Source organism: Martes martes, assembly GCF_963455335.1.
Source record: "Martes martes genome assembly, chromosome: 14".
In the NCBI taxonomy this organism is placed as follows: Eukaryota; Metazoa; Chordata; class Mammalia; order Carnivora; family Mustelidae; genus Martes; species Martes martes.
In genome coordinates, this window is record NC_137902.1 from 22,266,726 (window position 1) to 22,285,542 (window position 18,817).

The window sequence follows — 18,817 nt, forward strand, 5'->3', positions numbered from 1 at the left end:
GCTTATGCAAATCTCATCTCTAAGTTTGGAGTTCTTCATCTGTAAAAAATACCACTTTCTGGAATTTTTTTTTTTTTTTTTTTTGTTAATCTGGAAAGAGAAAAAGCACGTTATCCATTTGGCATGGTTCCTAGCCGAGAGGACAGGGGTGCTCTGGTTATTGTGGAAGTTAATGCCATTGCTGCTCTCCCTGGAGAGATGCTGGGAAGGGAGAGGTCAGCCTGAGCGTCAGGAAGAACCCCACAGAAGAAAGCTCAGGAAGTATTTGGACAGGGTCGAAGGCACGGAAAGGGCAGTTCAAACCAGAGGTTTGTTTTTTGGCACAGGGGTGGGAAGGAGACAGGTTTCAACGGGTAAAGACTTGTCGGATGTTAAAATGATAGTCTGATTCTTAACATCCTTTTTTAATTCTAACGTTCTAATAACTGCTCGTTACATAGAGGAACACTCTGAAGCATAGCTTGGTAATGACCTCCTCTGGGTCACCCAGCATGGAGGAGATAGACCCAGGACCTAGAAGGTCACCCCCAACAGGAGGGCGCACTTGCAAAGCAATATGGCCGCAGGCTGGCTGGCCTGTGTGCTGGGCTCCCACACGCCTCCCATGTCCTCCTCATAGCCCGAGTTATTTCCCAGTTCCCCCCCACTGACCTCTGCCTCACACCATTATCTATTAATTACGCACGGAGAATATTTTTCCTGGTGTCTTAAAAAAATTACTTAAAAAAAAAAAAAGTCTTTAACCCACACCACACATTGAACATGAAGAAAGATACTGTGTCAGGGAGAAGTGTGTGGAGTGCTTTACAGTCATTTCCTGTGAGACATGGTGGGCAGCACTGGTGATTAAAGAGAGAGCACTTCAGGAGCAGCCACCACTCCTGTTCCTGGAGCACAGACTAGCCTGGCACCAGACTCACTGCCTTTCACGCCTGAGCTCTTCTCTCGTCACCGCCGCTGGCAAGATGCCTCGCACCCGTTCCCATTTTGCAGATCAGCGTTTAGAGAGGTGCAGTGACTGCTTAGGTTTACGGAGCTAGCAGGTCTTGAACCTGCATTTCAAGTCCTGTCCCTCTGCTCAAAGCCCAGCCCTTGAAAGGCGGCCTTTCTCTAGATCACAGATTTTGCAGGGGGTGGAAACTGCGTTATGCCAAGCAGCAGCTGTTGCCCAGAGTGAGGATGCTTGGAAAGAGCAGCACAGGGCCCTAATTACCTATGGCAAGGAAAACATCTGTGTGGGAAAAGTAATGAAATTAATTCTAAAGTCTAGCAGTTGCATGCATTAATTGACGTTAATTAATGCCAAATTACAGGATACTTCCTATGGAATCACATCATACACTCACTAGAATTGAATATGGAAAGAGTTCATCATATTTAATGCTATTACAGCAAGCCCCAAGGGGAGTAAGAGTGATTGGTCCCTCATTATGAAGTGCAGCCAATTTCTTTCTGTTTCCATTAGAAGGAGAAAGAGAACAAACCAGGAGCACTTTACCAGGGGCTGGCGGTTCAAAATTGTTCATTTCCCCTTCAGCTTGCAAATTTCACTTTGAGCCACTCTAAGCAAGAAATGCTTTTAAGACCCCTTCTTGGGGCTTTCCTTGTGTCACCCAGCTGAACCCTCTGTATTTCTTAGTTGGAGAACAGATTCACAGCACATATTGCTCGTAGTCCTCCACCTCAGTACATGTCATGGTGAGTGAAGGAAGATGGAAAAGCAGAGCAATTAGAGATGGTTCTTTAATTCTCGAGAGACAGATCTCAAGCCCACCGTGGACCACGCCCCCTCCACCCCCTGGCTGAGAGATGCTGACCAGGGATTTGCATACAGAGCTGTCTCCCTCTCTCACATCACTGCCTGTATACTACTCTTGACATCTCCTATATTTCTTTTATTCATTTTTCCAGTGCAAACATACATATGTAGATATCTATATATACAACTTGTACAGAATCTGGTTGATACACATACTGGTAACCTACTTTTAAAAAACTTTTATTTTGGAATAATTTTAGGTAAACAGAAAAGTTACCGAGACAGTATAGCTTTACCTAGCTTCTCCTAACATTGACGTCTTGAACAACCAAGGTCTGTTTTCCAAACTAAGAAATTAACATTGATACAATATTATTAATTGGTAACCTGTTTTTATTGTATGACATGTATTAAGCACTTCTGTAAATACTCATATACTCTTTGGAAGCATGGTTTTAATCACAAACTGCATGTTCTACAGTTTTCAAAAATTATTCCCCCATTTTTGGCCCTTCTTCTCTCTTTCTTTATTATAAATAACACTGATGAATATTGAAATAACTAATTCCTTTCATAGATCATTAATTATTTCCTTGGGTAGAAGTCTCAGAAATGAACATGAGGTTGAAAGATCTCATTTTCAAGGATCTTGAGCCATATTGCTGAATTACCCCACAAAAATACAGATTAACTGGTCTTTTTTTTGTATCTAGGTATATGCATTGATATTTAGCTCAAAGCCAAAATATGCGTAGCAAATATTGGCTCCCAGTTCATGGGCATTTTTCACACAACGTAGAGTTGTAGAAATAAAAGCCTTGAGGCCAACCAAGTTTGAATCTCATAATGCCATTTCTGTAAATCATGATCTCTTTGAGCTTCATTCTCTTTATCTAAAAAATCAGTTGATATCTTATTATACCTTGTAGTACTATGAAGATTAAATGTGAGAAATAAAGGTGAACATGCTTCAGAGTCCTGGTACATAAATGCTCAACAAATGTTAGTTTCCCTGTTCTTTTATTTCCTTCCTGAATCCCTTAGATTCGGAAATTCTGAATAGTTGAGTTATAAATATGAAAAGTGTATCTTTATATTTTCCATCTTGTGTTTGTTCAGGAACCTTTGAAAAGGAGGTTAAAGTCTTAAGAAAGAAACTCTTAGACTCCATTACAAATAAAACAAGCACTGTGTGTTTATCAAGAAGTCCTCATTAGGTGGCAGTCCAGGAAATTCTGATTGGAAGTTGTATTTGTAATTTGAAGACCAAGACCTCTTAATCAAGAACCTTTGATTCAGTTTGGTTAATCATTGTTTTTATTCATTATCTCACATAACAAGCACAGAGAAAGAGTAGCTCTGGGCTCAGTACAATCAGTAACTCAGTGTCATCAGGAAATAGGTCCTTTCCATCTCTTTGCATACTCATTATGTAAGCTTAAGTGTAAGACAGTCTCCTCTGTGTGAAAAGAAGGCTAGCGCAGTGCCAAGCATCACATTGGACACAGCGTTTTAGAGGGATGGAAGAGGGTCTTCTGCTGCAGCTCCTGGTCTCTGCCCTGCAGCCCCTTAAAAGACCTCCTTCTCTTCTTGTTTCCTGCTACAGGGTTTTAATGCCCTTTCCTGAACCAACCAGTGGCAAGGGGAGTAAAGGAAGACCTTGAATGGGCGTAGACCCAAAAGGATTAATCCTTGCATGTGAGCACTTATTAGTCACACAGGAGGAAGGACAAGCCTATAGATGGAGTACTGGCTTTTCCATTAAAGAGGCTGGGAAGAGTGGGTATTGGAAGGTCACCAACAAAACATAACTGATAGAGAAACATAACTGAATAAGCAAATTCAGTTTACCCTTTTAAAGGACTTCCTATGTGCTCTCAAACTGATTTTATCACTGTGAAAGGTAGCAAAAGAGGAAATAGGAATATTACCATTATTGATAACAACTGAGATATGTACACATCTGAGTTTAAAAATATGTAGCATATACATTATTTCAGTTAATTCTGGGGGCCAAACTGTAAGAGAGTCGACGTTTGCATCCCCATTTGGGTGGCAAAACTCAGGGGGATGAAATGATTTCTTTTGAACTACGCAGCCAGGAAGTGACCAGACCAGAACTCAAACCCAGGTCTCCTAGCTGCCCATGTTCATTGTTTCTGTGACCCCAAACTACCTTTAGAAAAACAGAAGTTGATCAAAAGTTGTAGAAGGGTCTGTGGAGTGTGAAAATTGTGAGGTAAAGATTTTGTGTGCTGTAGTGGTGGGGAAGGACTGCGTCACAGAAATTGTCTTCGAGAAGAAAGATCTTGAGTTATGGCCGAAAATAAAACTCTAAGAGTGTTTGCAAAAGGAGATAATTAAGAGGGAGTAGTGGTTCTTCTTTAGTTATCTCTGGAGATGGTTTCACCGGGACTAGATGGCTTAAATTGCTTCAGAACCAGTCCCTTTCCCACAGATGGCAGTGGGACACAGGAATATTGTAGATAAAGCTCTCCTCCACAGTGTCCGAAGAGTTTATCAGTAATTACATCAGTCATTGGTCAGATGGAGCAAATGTGCATGCCGCCCCCTAGTGGTCCTCCTTGTAGAGTACAGGTTTACCCAAGTTCGTTAAGTGAAGATGATCCTGGAAATTTCCTTAAGGAAGTCATTAGTGAATCCTTGATCCAACCCAATACTATTGCATACCCCCATTTCATCTAAGTCTTCATCTCCTGATTTCTTTTTAATTGGGAAGAGTGGATTTCTGTATATATCCCTGATGTCCTAAAAGCAAAGTCATCTGTTCATTCAGCATCAAAAATAAATAAATAAAGTAAAACAATTTTATTTTTCATTCAAAATATACATATCTCAACCAAGAGGCACATTTTCACTATTGGGCATTTACCCCAAAGATACGGATGTAGTGAAAAGAAGGGCCACCTGTACCCCAATGTTCATAGCAGCAATGGCCACAGTTGCCAAACTGTGGAAAGAACCAAGATGCCCTTCAACAGATGAATGGATAAAGAACATATGGTCCATATATACTATGGAGTATTATGCCTCCGTCAGAAAGGATGAATACCCAACTTCTGTATCAACATGTATGGGACTGGAAGAGATTATACTGAGTGAAATAAGTCAAGCAGAGAAAGTCAATTATCATATGGTTTCACTTACTTGTGGAGCATAAGGAATTAACACAGAGGACACTGGGTGAAGGAGAGAAGTGAGTTGGGGGAAATCAGAGGGGGAGATAAACCATGAGAGACTGTGGACTCTGAGAAACAAACTGAGGGTTTTGGAGGGGAGGGGAGTGGGGGGTTGGGTGAGCCTGGTGGTGGGTATTAAGGAGGGCATGCATTGCATGGAGCACTGGGTGTGGTGCATAAACAATGAATTCTGGAACACACACACACACACACACACACACACACATAAAATTTAAAAAAAAAAAAAGCACATTTCAGTGAGTATTTACTTACTGCCCAATATATACCTGGAACAGTATTAGAACCTGGGGGCACATTCGTGAACAAGCAGAAAAAGCAGTCCTCAGGGAGAGTATATTCTAATGGAGAGGGGCAGAAATAAATAAGGAAGAGGTAATTTTATACTGTGGTAAATTCCATGAAGGGAATTAACAAAATGGTGTTGATCAATAGTAGTCATGGAAGACCCTCTGAAGTAAGAGTGGGCTGAAATCTAAAATCTAGAACTTTCTTTGTGAACCACCTGGAGAAAAGCAGTTCAGACAGAGGGAATACAGTTGAAAAGTCTCTTACATGGTAGAAGGTTTGGCCACATTTCCAAACATAGAGGAGGCCAGATGAGAAGAACCACAGAGAGAAGAAGAGATTAACATGTGGGGAAAGTGGAGTGATGGGTCCTAGGGGGTTCAAATTTATTTTAAATGCAATGAGGCAACAGGAGTTTTAAGTAAAGAAGTGACATCTGATTAGTAGGGCAGAATAGTTAGAGTCAAAAAACCAAGTCATCCTCCCTGATACAAAGTACTCCCAAGCAATAGGTATCAGATCTATGTAGGAGTTATTATACTGATAGATTTACCATCTGCTGTTGAGTTTCATGTGGGATTAGTTTACTTATCTCTAAATGTGGGCAGAGCTTTGGATGCAGGAATCTCCTCTATTCTGTTACGCTTCTTTTTTTTTTTTTTTTTTTGATTTTTAAAAAAGATTTTATTTATTTATTTGGCAGAGATCATAAGTTGGCAGAGAGGCAGGCAGAGAGAGAGAGAGAGAGAGAGAGAGAGAGAGGAAGGGAAGCGGGCTCCCCGCTGAGCAGAGAGCCCAATGTGGGGCTCGATCCCAGGACCCCGAGATCACACCTGAGCCGAAAGCAGAGGCTTTAACCCACTGAGCTGCCCAGGCACCCTTATTCTGTTTCACTTCTAATTATTAATAGAAGAAAAGCCTTTATCTTGATATGGAATCTTCCTGTTTCTAACAGTGCACTTCTTGCATGAGATGACTGGTGATTGCCTGTGTGTCCATGTTTCCCTGCCTGTTGGTCAAAGGTCAAAGTGCAGAGGAAGTGCCCACAAATCCAAAGAGAAACAAACAAACGAACAAAACTATAAAATCACAAGTATTAATGCCAGTTTTTAAAAATGCTTTCATTTAGGGAAGGGAGAATTAATTAATGAGAATTTAGTATTCCAGGATGGCAAGATTTGTTGGAAACACTGGGGCATGGTGGTGATGGTGTTGCTGGAAAGAGAGTAAAATAATAGCGATACTACTTTCAACAATAACAATGGGAAGGATAATGCAATTGAAGAATGTGAGGTTTGTTTAAAGAGTTGGAGATAGCAAAGGAAATGGAAAATGTCCACTCCAAGTCCAGTACTCTGTACATATATGCCCCCCACCCTGTTTTTTTTGTTTTGTTTTTTTTTTCTTCCAGATTCACAATACCTGACTTGCCGAATGCAGAACTGCACGGAGGCCAACAGAAATAAACCTTTCCCAGGCTACATTGACCCAGACTCTTTGATTGTCCAGGATGATTACGTGTTTGTTCAGGTATGAAAGATCCACTTCCGCTGATTGTCTCAGACATTTCTCTTTCCTGCTTCTGTCCTAATGCAGCCTCCTTTGCCTGCGTACACTCCCTTAAGAGTGAAAAGGGGAAAAAAAAAATCATTTATCTTTTTGACAAAAGGAACATTACCAAGGGTCGGAGCTTCTATGCTAACGGAATATTAATTAGCTCCTTTGGGCAACGTCTGGAGGACCTTATCAGTATGGAGTCATGGAGGCCCTGGGTAGTGTACAAAGGTTGTTTCTGAATGATGCACACTTCTGTTCACCCCCCTCCTCTGCCTTCATGGGCCTGAGCGGATATGTCAGTCTCTTCCTATCCAAATAGTCAGCCAATCAGCCTGTTCCCCAGTAGTCACCTTAAAAATAGAGAAACAGATGGGAACAGGAAGCTGGGAGGTAGCGGGAAGTGGTGGGAGGCAGAGGTGAGGTACAGAGTAATCAGCCGTTATTGTCATGCTTTGACTGTGATTAGGATAAGAATTAGATGAGATGAGATGTGCTCAGCCAGGATTTTCACCCCTGAAGAGAGTGGCAAACCTTTTGTGGTTGAGTGGTTAGAAGAGACAGGGAGCAAGTATGCTTTGCTTCTTTGCAGCATTTAAGGAAAATTCTAGGCTTGTTTAGGTAAATCTTCAGTTCCTCGTTAAGTTTGGGCAGACTTCATGTATTGCTTCCCATACTAAGAGTGGAAAGGTACAATTGCTAAATAGTTTATATCTGCATAGTTTATATATCAAATATATATGTTTTTATATTTATTTATACACACATACTATATATACATAGACACACACAATTTTCCTATGATCGAGACACATTCTAAACACTGTTGTGTGTATTTGGAGAAGAAATCATAAATCAGAATATTCAATCCCATGTTTTGAGGAAGCAAATGTTCAAAATACCCAACATCAGCCTATGTATGTACTTTAGAATGTTTCACAAATGACTGCACACACACACACACACACACACACACACACACACATCAGTTTTCCTTAGGGAAGTGAGTAGTGAGTACTCTGGTAACTTCAACATCAAATTATCAAGTAACATTAAAATGGTTACATGTGTTGGTTCGATCTATAATTCATTTCCCTATCACCGTTTCTCCCAGGAACCTTTTCTGCTTTCTAATAGTGGTTTATAATCCATATATAACTGACAAATGGGACTCACTTCTGTGTTTAGAGTGTCATATATTTTGTACCCATGCCACTGTGAACATGGTCCTGTAACCTGTCACGAGGACTGCGAGGTGATCTGGCCCCATGATGGGGAAGCGATAACTTCTGGCCGCTATTTTATGTGTCTGGTGGACATTCGCCCAGAGTATGAGTTGACCCAGTCTGAGTATGCACACCCCAGCTGATAGCCCAAGTCCAGATATTTATATGGATTAAGAGCAGCTAAACCAGTTCACAGAAACAGAGAGTGATGGTGGTTGCCAGGGATTGGGAGGTGGGGACATGTGAGTCAAAGGGGACACATTTCCAGCTGCTAAATGAATAACTTTTGGGGATCTAATGTACAGCATAGTGACTATAATTAACAATACCGTATTATAGACATGACAGTTGTCAAGACAGTAGATTTTTAAAGATATCGCCACACACAGAATGTCATAATCAAGTGAGGGGCTAGAGGTGGTGATCATTCTGCTGTAGATGCACGCATCAAATCGTCACATACCTCTTAAACTCATATATGTTATATGTGAATAATATCTCAATAAACCTGGGAAACAAGAGTGGCTACAGAGGAGAGAGATTGGCAGTGGAGCCCTTGATGCTGTGCAGAGCAGCGCTCATGCTGGAGTAGAGACCGCACCCCTTCCTGACCTCCCTGGCATCCACGGGTTTCTCTGGGCTGTGTGTGCTGGACAGACTTGGAGGAGGTAGCTCCCCATTCTCTTCTAGGAGAGAGAGCTCTAGAGTGATTTTGGACCACGACCTTGGCCAGCTTTTGTCTAATGGGTCAGCAGCACTGTTGTACCTGAGACATACTCAGAGGCCTCAGTGTGACGGCATCAGAGGGCGTTCAGTGCTCAGAGGAGAGAGCCTCCTGCTCTAGCACTGTCTGACCCGGGCCATTAACTTTCAGTACAACATGGGGACCTGTCTCCTCCCCGGTGGTCTTGCGCTAGGCAGCTGGGGACTCCTGATGGACATGAAGCTAATATACTCTGAGGCTTGTGTCATTAAGAAGGAGGAGGGGAGAAGGAGACGAAAGAAACTGAAAATGTTTCCTGGCTCCCGAGCTACAGTGCAAATTGAAGAATTATATTTTCATGCAGTGGGTTTAGCTTGGGCCTCAGACCAACTCACATACACGGTATGAGTTGTTTTTGAATGGAACTCTAGTTCTTTACACTTATCCACAATAGTCATTCACACTGTTGGGTTGGCGGCTAGCCCCTGCCATTCACGGCTCTTTTTCTATGGCCTGTAACTGTTATAATAGCTCCTCTTACTTTTGTGTTTATGATCCAGCTGACATCAGGAGGACGGCCACATTACTACGTGTCCTACCGAAGGAATGCATTTGCCCAGATGAAGCTGCCCAAATATGCTTTGCCCAAGGTATGACCTGAATGGATCTCTTCATTTCAGTATTTTCTCCCATTCCCATATTCTCGCCTGCACCCCTATCCCAAGGACCCTCCTATTCATTTATCTCTTCTCATCCCCCAGGACTGTTTTTCAACTACTTTCTCTCTCTCTCTGATTCTTGCTGTAGGAGCATCTGAATAGATTGTCAACTGATTTGCGTTTGATTTTCAGTAATAAAAATTTTCGAGCAGTATGCGTGGGGATTCTAGCAAGACAGAAAGTAGGCTTTGGATCCATGTACAATTCATTGTTGTTAATTATCAAGGGGCGGTGCACCTATATGGCACTCAACCTTTACATTGTCTCTCAGTAGGACTTACCACACTGGTTGTCTTTAGAGTTCTGAGGCATAGCTAATTTTTTGGACTTCCCCAAAGACATCCTCCTTTGAAAATAAGGACAGACAAAAGTTTAAGAAAGACCCTCTCGACCGCTGACATCCCTGGGCTATCGTTCCAGAAACTCTGAACAACTGCGTTAATATGGAGCTCCACCTAGTGGAGAACAGAGTGACTTGGGAGCGTAAAGCTGAGTGGATTTGTGGTCTGAAATCGTTAATGTATTGTGCCTTGATCTTAGGACAGGGGAGCTATGTGTGGCTGTAGGAGGGGGACAGTGTAGGTTTAAATGTAGTTGCAGCTCAGCTTTGAAACCTTTGGTTTGGACAAAGAACATAGGGAACTTTTTTTGATTGAGTGTTGATGATTCTTTACGTTGTGTTTTTAATCCACAACTTTGTAGTATGCCGTCCTGGACCAACATCAGCTAGCTGCCAGGAATTTATGTGACAGACAGAGCACAAGGACATCAAAGGTCTCGGTAGCCAGTTGCTCTGGCCTTTCTAGGCAGAATTCTCTTTCTTGGCCGTCCCTCTGCCCCTAAGCATAGCAGTATAGTAAGGTGGGCTGAGACACTGGCCCACTCGAGATAATAACACACATTAAATTGCACTGTTGACTCCAAAGAACAATGTCCATGTTAGTAGTTATTATTTCCAGCTGCTAAGAGATGAATGGCGGTGGTCATTGTCCAGAACTATATGCCTGCGACTGTATACAGCGAAGTGCTCCCTGCTCTTGATTCAGCTTTAAGTGTTTTCCAAAAAGACAAGCACAACAATTTGGAATTGTGCCTTAGATGAGAATTGGGTAAAGTCCATATGTAAAGTTAAATCTGAGTGTTGTTAAAATTACCCTGGATTATCTTTTAGGAAGGCCCATGAGGGATATGATCATGTCTCCCCAGTAAGTCCAACAGAGCCACTTTGTTTTCTTTTTTCCCCTTGGAGTGCTGAAATAAATGGCTACGTCTTTGATTAGCCAGCAAATGCAGTAGTTTAGCTTGCGAGACTTAAACCTTTAAAAATAAGATTTAAAGTCAATGCAGGGAGACGCTCTCGCTCAGGAGGCATGTGGGAATCGAGACCAAGTCAGGAAGCAGCAGATGTGAGTCACTCCTCTTGCGTTCTCTCCTGGGACTATACTCTGTGTGCGGAATAAGCCCCAGCCAAACCAAATGCTCTTTGCAGCCGAAGTGAGGCAAGCGCTCAGGTCTCCTGAGTTCCCAGCTGGCATCCTTTGTATTATACTTTTCTTCTCTTGAAATAAATTAATAGCTTACTATTATAAGATAGCAGATCCCCCACAAATTTTGATATACTGGAGGACCATCAAAAGAAAAAGTCTCATGGACCCAAGGAGACCCATGGTCCTTTAAAACCAAAAATCATCTTTGGATCTATTGCTGGAGTGTTAGGAAACACATCCTCTGCGTTGCTTGTTCAAGTCGACCCTTGCCCCCAGGGACACCCAACCTGGGTGTTTCCCTCCAAGTCTGGAAGGAAAAGTTGTCTTTTGAACCTGAATCTGCTGTCCTCTCCCCTTGCTACCTGAGAGGAGCACGCTCTATTCCTAGCCTCATCTGAGGTGCGAGGGTAGAACACAATGATTAATTTCTCTTGTCCCTGGAAAAATAGGAGGCAGCGCAGCAAATGAACGTATTATGTGGTCCAAGCAGGTGTTTATTATTTAAGACAATGAGTCACCTCATTACCGTCCCATTACATCTTCAAAGAATAGCCCCGGCTTGGGTGGAGTGATCTGCCAGAAAGGCGCCCGTATTTCATGGCCTTCTATCAAAGCCAGGGCTGCCTTGGCTGGAAAGGAACAAAGCTTCGTGCTCACCAAAGGAATCGAGACAAACCAGCACTTTCATGTTAAAATTTTCTGTAATCATCCACTGCCATTGTATCAGCTCTTGAAAGACCATGGTTACCCTGAGCTGTGTTTAAAAATAATAATAATAATAATAATAATATAATGGTAACGGTGACTGGAGAAGGCGATGGAGAGACTTTAATGTTGCTGCTGCTACTAAAAGCATGAGGCCCCCCCCAGACTGGGAGATATGGTGACGGTTTCCCTTAACTTACTTGGAGCTCATTCTGAGCTACTCAAGGGAGATGAATGAGGCAATACATATGAAAGTGCTTTGAGCATTTTGGAGGAGAGATACTCTATAAAAGCAAGGTAATATTATTATCAGTATGGATCTAGTTGTCTGTGTGGTGGGAGATGGATGGGATGGGGCGTGGGTGGTGCGGGGGTCGGCAGCAGGAGGCCCGGATCTGACACTAACGTGCTTTGGACTGGCTTATCAATTTCTATTTCTCTGTGTTTTGTTTGTTTGTTCTTTTGTTTTTACATTTTTTAAATAAGATAAATGTTAATTCTGATTAAAATGTCCTTGGAGGTGCCTCTCGAAAATTTGGTTCTATGACCAAATAAGCTTAAGAAAAAAATAAACTCCATTCTATGCCCCTTGCCTCGAGAGTAGCGGTAGGTCACTGGTGTCGAAAGCTCTAGGATGTCCTGTAAAAAAACCCACATAATTCATCATTAATCAAAACACTTTACAAAGGCATCCATTAAAAAAAAATTTTATTAGAGTCCATCAATGCTGGTGTCCTATGGAACAGATTTTGGGAAACACTCTAGCAGAAGATCTCAAAGGTCACTTCTTGTTCTGAAATTTTGTGTCTCAGTAAAAGTATTGAACATAAAGTGCCACTTTATGTAGAAAGAGCATATTCTCCTGATAGAGGAGAATGTAGACAAGAAAAGAAAGATGACATTTAAATATGTCAGATCTTTCAATTAAGATATCTGAGACCAACGTGTTTTTTTTTTTTTTTAAGTCTCTTCAATGTAATTGGATTATATGGAGAGAGAAAGATCCGATCTTGGCCCTTATCTAGAGATGGCCCTTTGAATCTGATGTTACTCCACTAGTTCTCTTGGTGACCTTGAAGCACTGTGTTTTAGTTGTGAATCTACAAAATAAAGATTTGCATGAGTTGGGATGATATAGTTGATGTATCTAGCCCCTCGCATTTATTATCAAGATATCTGTGATGATCCAGACTTCAGAGGTTCACCAGTGCACAAATTCACTCCAAAAGCACAGTGGTGGGTAGTAGTTACATGAGGGTCAGATCTGTGCTTAAGTGTTTTAACTTGAATTCAGGGAAGATGCTGCATACTGCTGATGAGGGAGTGTGATGTAAGGCTTCCAAATGGCTAAATAAGGATTTCAGAGGGCAAAGGACAAGGAAGTGGGGAGCCATAGAATGTTTGGCCCTCCGTGGTTGAATGGCCCTTGGGCTAATTTCCATAGCTAATCCCCTCCATTAGAAAGAAGCAAAATACTTGCATGAACCACTTTTTATTAAGTATACTAGTTAGCCCCCGACCATTTGCAGCAAACAGAAAGGCCAGATCAACCTTGCTTCATCAGCAAAGGGGATTTAAGTGCTTGCGTAACTGAAAATAGCTAGCGTACGTGGGACAGATGCTATGTGCCAGGCACTGTTCTAAGTGCTTAGCACTTGGTGGCTAATGTAATCCTCACAACTCCAGGGAGGGCATACTAATATCTCTGTTCTGTAGGTAGAAATTCTCAGGCACAGAGTTTGGTTTACACAGCTAAGTTACAGAGGGAGGATCTGAACTCAAGTAGTTTTACTTCAAAGCCCATTCTTTTAACCATTTTGTTCTACTCTCTGCTAGAGTAGATCCTCTCTCACTAAAGGTTTACAGATAGGGAAGGCTTCTTAGTTGTCCACAGTCAAAGACTCAAAGACTTTCACACATCGTGGCCTCTCTCTCTTCCTTTTGAGCCTACTTTCTTCAGGACAGGGTTCATCCCCTACCTTCCCTCTAAGATATGCCTCCATCAGATCTAGACTTTTTTTTTTTTTAATTTCTGATAATCCCAGTGTCATTCTAGAATTGTGTCTTATTGACTTTGTGTTGCCTACCCTATCACTGATCCAACCACTGTGGTTGGGGACATTGAATATTCTGAATGGTAGGCCAACAAGGTCTTTTCTGGTGCTAAGGGTCAAAGAAAGTAACAAAGACTAAGTACAGGGAGGAAATTTGTTTGAGAGTGATAAGGGTGTTTTTCAAAGAAAATCAACTCCAGTTACCAGAAGAAATGAAAATAGACATTTGGCTGGTATAAGCAATGGCCAACTTGCATACCAAACTTAAGTTTGAATTATTGATCCACATTGAATTGATCCACATTGAATTAATGGGATTCATTTTTGGCCTCCCACTCTGTATTCTTTATATAAAAACATTGCCAAACTCTAGAATATGATATGTGAAACCCAAGTAGGGGTGAGAAAGATGAAACTCTGTGGATAAAGTCTTCTTCCTTCTGGGATCATCAGAGTTCACTGTGATCATGGTAAAGGAGGGACAGACTCGTCCCTACATGTTTAGAGAGGGTCCAAGCTGAATTGCTAATCATTCGGTTGAAAGAACATGGGCATATATTCCAAGGAGAAATTTAGATTAGGAGTTAGGTAGAACTTTCTAGCACTGAAATTCTTACCAGAGAAGACTGGAAGTTCTCTGGAAGTTTTTCAAGGATGGAGAATGATCCATCTGGGAAGATTTGAGTACTAAGCTACACAAGGCCAAGAATCTTTCCATACCGTTCTTCAGTCTTTTTGCTTATTTGTAATTCTGTTTTTTGTTTTGTTTTGATTTTTGGTTTTTGAAAGTTACACCACTTTTGAAAGTTACTGCCTTTACTCAAGGCAGTAGACAGCTGCCAAGAGCTTATGCACAGAAGACAGCAAGCCCTGGTCTGTGCCAACCTCCCCTGAACATCTACTTCTCTGGAGTTCTGAATGGGGAAGAAAAGATTTGGAATTCCCACCCCAGGGACATCTGCTCACTGCCTCCACATCACCTTTGCCTTTGTTTTTCCTTCCAGGACTACCAGAGTCTGAAAGCAGGCCACTTCTTTCCTCTCTCACTTAAGGTTTCCTGCTGAATTTCTCAGAGTAAGGGTTTAGATAAACTACTGAGTCCTGGAACACTCATTGACGTGAATATGAGTGCTTTGGGGTTCTCAGGTAAATGTTTTCCACAGCGGCTTCTGGGAGTTGCTGAGCCTTAGGGAGTGTTTGTCAATCTTTAATGTGCATATGAACCGCTCAGATTTTATTTAAATACAGATTTTTGATTCAATAAGTGAGGCCTGAGATTCTGTGTATCTGACAAGCTCGCAGGTGATGCCAACACTGGCGGCCCATGGACCATGCAGAGAGAAGCAGGGCTTGTCTATTTTCTCTCTGTCTCTTGAACTTTCCCTCATATTTGGCCCACATACGCCTTCTGAACATATACCATGTTTGTGCCTGGCAAGTATATCAGGATGATTGATTCTCCAAAGATATGCATATTTGAGAAAGTATTCTTCAATTATCTAATGAGGTAATTAAATTATAAGCAAGCTACCAAGCATCTCTCTGCCCTATTTTCTCATGACCTTCCTATCTAACTCCACAGAGGACAAAGGAAATGGTTAACATTTGCCTAGTTAATGATTACTTCACAAATATACAAAAGGAAAATTTTTATCTTCCATGACAGCGCCTAAGAGCCTATTCTGGTATCCTTCATGGGATTCCACTCTCTTTGGACACATGCCATGTTCACGTAGGAACCTCGTCATCCTTCTTACTTCTCTGTCTTTCTTCAGGACATGCATGTCATCAGCACGGATGAGAATCAAGTGTTTGCAGCGGTTCAAGAATGGAACCAAAATGACACCTACAACCTCTATATCTCAGACACCCGTGGAGTCTATTTTACACTGGCCTTGGAGAACGTTCAGAGCAGCAGGGGTCCAGAGGGCAACATCATGATCGACCTCTATGAGGTATGTCACAAGGCATGTGTAGTCCTGAGCCACTGCAGTGCCTGGGCCGGTGGGTGAGGGCCCACGGTAGGCTGTTGCCTCCATCATTTTAATTCCTAGTTCTTTACGTGGCCTCATTTCATTTGGGAGAGGGGAGGATTTGTAGAACATTTTCACTGGTTAATTTGCACTCCACCCAACGCCTCTCTAGGAATCCTTTCTTGGTGAAGTCCACAGTCCATGAAGTCTCAGGGGCCCTGGAGAGAGTGTCTGGGGAAGCAGTCAAACAGTTGAAAGGTTTGAACAAAAGTGATCCTAGTGTGAAATTTGAAAATAATCTTGAAGGGCAAACAAGGTGTTGGAGTTTGAGCAGAGGGGCAGTGGGCATCCTTCTTTTGTCTCTGAAGAACTAACGAGGGGGCTATCTTTGCGTAGAACTAGAAGATACTCCCATTGGACCTGAGTATCTTTCTAGCCTGGTAACTTCCACTAATTGTCATCTCCTCAAGGACCAGTGAGTGAGACAAAGTGATAGATAAGTCTTTCTCTCCTAAATGGGAAGGGGGGAGGCGGAGACAAAAAAAAAAATAGAGTTTACCTTATTTCCCTAAAACAACTCTGGCCCTTTGTTTCTCAAAATGGTTAGGGCACAAAAGAAAATCCTATATGTTCAATCATTTAGATTTCATAACAAATAACAACACTTGAATGCCATTGAAAGCATGGCTAAGTAGAAAGCATGCTGCTATTTGGGGATGAATTTTAGCCATTTGTCAGTCTACTTTCGCACCCTGAGGATTTATAATGAGTTATAATGAGCTGTTGCAAAATGTATTCAGAAGTTGGGAAGTACTCATTTACCTGTATCCTATCTGAAAAAAAAAAAAAGAAAAGAAAAGAAAATATGAAACCGATTCAAATATATATAGTCATAATGATGCTATCTTTTGATTGAGTACAAGTTCATAGAGTCAAGAGGTTTGTTTTTGTAATGAGAAGCAAGGGAATGATATCCAGTATATCAAAGAAAGGAACCAATTTCATTTAACAAATTAAAACCTATCATTGTAATTCCTTTTAATGCTGTCTACCCCCTTTCTCCTTTAAGAGCTCTTCGGGATTTTCTTCTAGTATCTAAACTTCTCTGTATGTATAAAGCCATATTAATGAACTTATATACCCCATTCAGAGCCCAAACTAGCATGAGACATAGTTAGTGTGTATATATTTAGAAAAATGCACTGCAGACTTATTTACACATTCACAAGGTTTTTCCACTCTTTTCCTGCTTATGTTCCAGATAAATATAGTAGTATCATATATCTCAGCCTCGAACGGAACATGTATTCTGGAAAACATTTACATATTCTGGTGATTTAGTTTCAAATTCATGTTGGATAAAATTGTGATTTAAAGTATAAATTTTGGAGCCAGGCTGCCTGGATTTAAATCCTAGCTACACCACATGTATGAATTCTAGAGGAAAAGCCAAGAACTTCCAAGCCTCAGTTTTCTTATTTAAAATATGGAGCTATATACATGGTACCTACTGGATAGAATTTCTGGGGATTACTAAATTAATCTTCTTACTGTATATACTATGAACAGTGCAAAAAATATATTAATGCTCAACAAATTATAGATAACATAACTAATATTATATTCCAGTGAGATTAAGCCCCAATACGATGTTCTGTTCTTACAGTCTTAAAATCTGCCCACATTGTTTAAATATCCAACACTTTTGGATCCTTGTTTCTTCCCATATTGCACTTAGCATGGCCATAGGATGTTGCTTAACACCAACCAGGCATCTTCCTATAAACAAGTATAAATTGCCACATTTCTTTCCTTATTTGTAAATGTCATGCAAACATTTAAATTGTAAGTGTGTTTTGTTGAAATGCCATGCATTTTCATGGCTGATTCCAGCACTTACCATGGAAATATCTAGCATGAAGAGTCTGATAAGAAGTCAAAGCAGCTGCCTCAGTCACCCGGTTTGCTTCCCTGGCCTTGACTTTGTCCTTGTACTCCCAAAAACATTTTCTCATTTTCAGGTTGCATTTTCCCCTTTCTGATTAACTTCTCCCTCTTTTTAAGCATTGTGGAAGACTTTCTTTTTTTTTTTTTTTTTTTCTGGGATAAATTGTGTTTTCTGCCAAAACAGAGACCATTCTAATTGGTCCCTTGATGACGGAAAAGATGACAGATTTGGACAGGAACGAGTTTGCAATGTTCTGTTATTTACACCCGTTTTCATGAAGTGTTTTCTGAATTCAGATATTGCTAACAGGTATGCAACGAGAAGAGGAAACAGGGTGACTTCTGGACATGGCAGATCATTTCTTGGTTAATCCTTGTGTTTTCCTTTTGTGTCTCTCTCGCGGTTGCCTGTCCGTAGGGAAACTGCTGGCTCTTATTATCATCACTGTGAGCAGTGGTGTGACTGCATTATGTAAAGGTGTTCTGCATCCTGGGGCCCGGGAGGAAGAGTCTTTGGTTTTATTAGCCTGACAGTTCGCAGCAACTTGAATTGAAATTGATGTGATCAGAACGGTGGTGCCGTATCTGATGATTACCTAGATAGAAAGAATATTGGCTGACATGGAACCTGGCACAAATGTTCCTTAAATCTGATTGTTCTGGCTAGCAGGAAGCTGAAAGCCATCCAGCATGAATTTCCCAGTAGAATTGCAATGAACGATGAGTGCTTAGAGATAAATGAAAAGTAAGAAAATCCATAAATGAATTAATAAGGAGCAGAGATGAGCAACATATGAAGTAGGGGTGACAAAGATAGAATATAGGCAGTGCACGGCTGCTCACATTTGGGGGTGACTGAGGAGGACAGCGTGAGTTCTTTGCTTGTATGTTTCTCCATGTCAACGACCTGCCATTCTTGTGTGTTCTGTAAGGTATTTTAGCAGAGGCAAACTGGTAATGCGTAACAGTATCGAGGATATGTACTGTTGATGAGTCTGTGTGGGAAATGCAAAAGGAAGCACATTTCTCGTTAAATTCAATCATTTTGTTCACATACACACATTGGAACCTTATAACAAATGTGGCTTTCTCTGCCCTGGAGGCACATGTATGCATGTGGTGACATAGGGAAATATTGGGGACAGAGTGTTGGGTGACCATCTTGCATGGTTTAATCATTGAAA

The 18,817-nt window shown here is 41.4% G+C and overlaps 1 protein-coding gene across 5 annotated transcripts in view; it reads left to right on the plus strand.

The window, feature by feature from the left end:
• The window catches only part of SORCS1 (sortilin related VPS10 domain containing receptor 1), a gene marked incomplete at both ends in the record, with an annotated part of 503,495 nt that overhangs the window by 377,024 nt on the left and 107,654 nt on the right, over window positions 1-18,817 (plus strand). For all 5 annotated transcript variants that reach the window (XM_080823332.1, XM_080823334.1, XM_080823333.1 and 2 more), the window contains 3 exons: window positions 6,677-6,795; window positions 9,309-9,398; window positions 15,489-15,668. In XM_080823332.1, coding sequence (XP_080679458.1) covers window positions 6,677-6,795; window positions 9,309-9,398; window positions 15,489-15,668 — 389 coding nt within the window. The remainder of the gene's footprint in view (window positions 1-6,676; window positions 6,796-9,308; window positions 9,399-15,488; window positions 15,669-18,817) is intronic.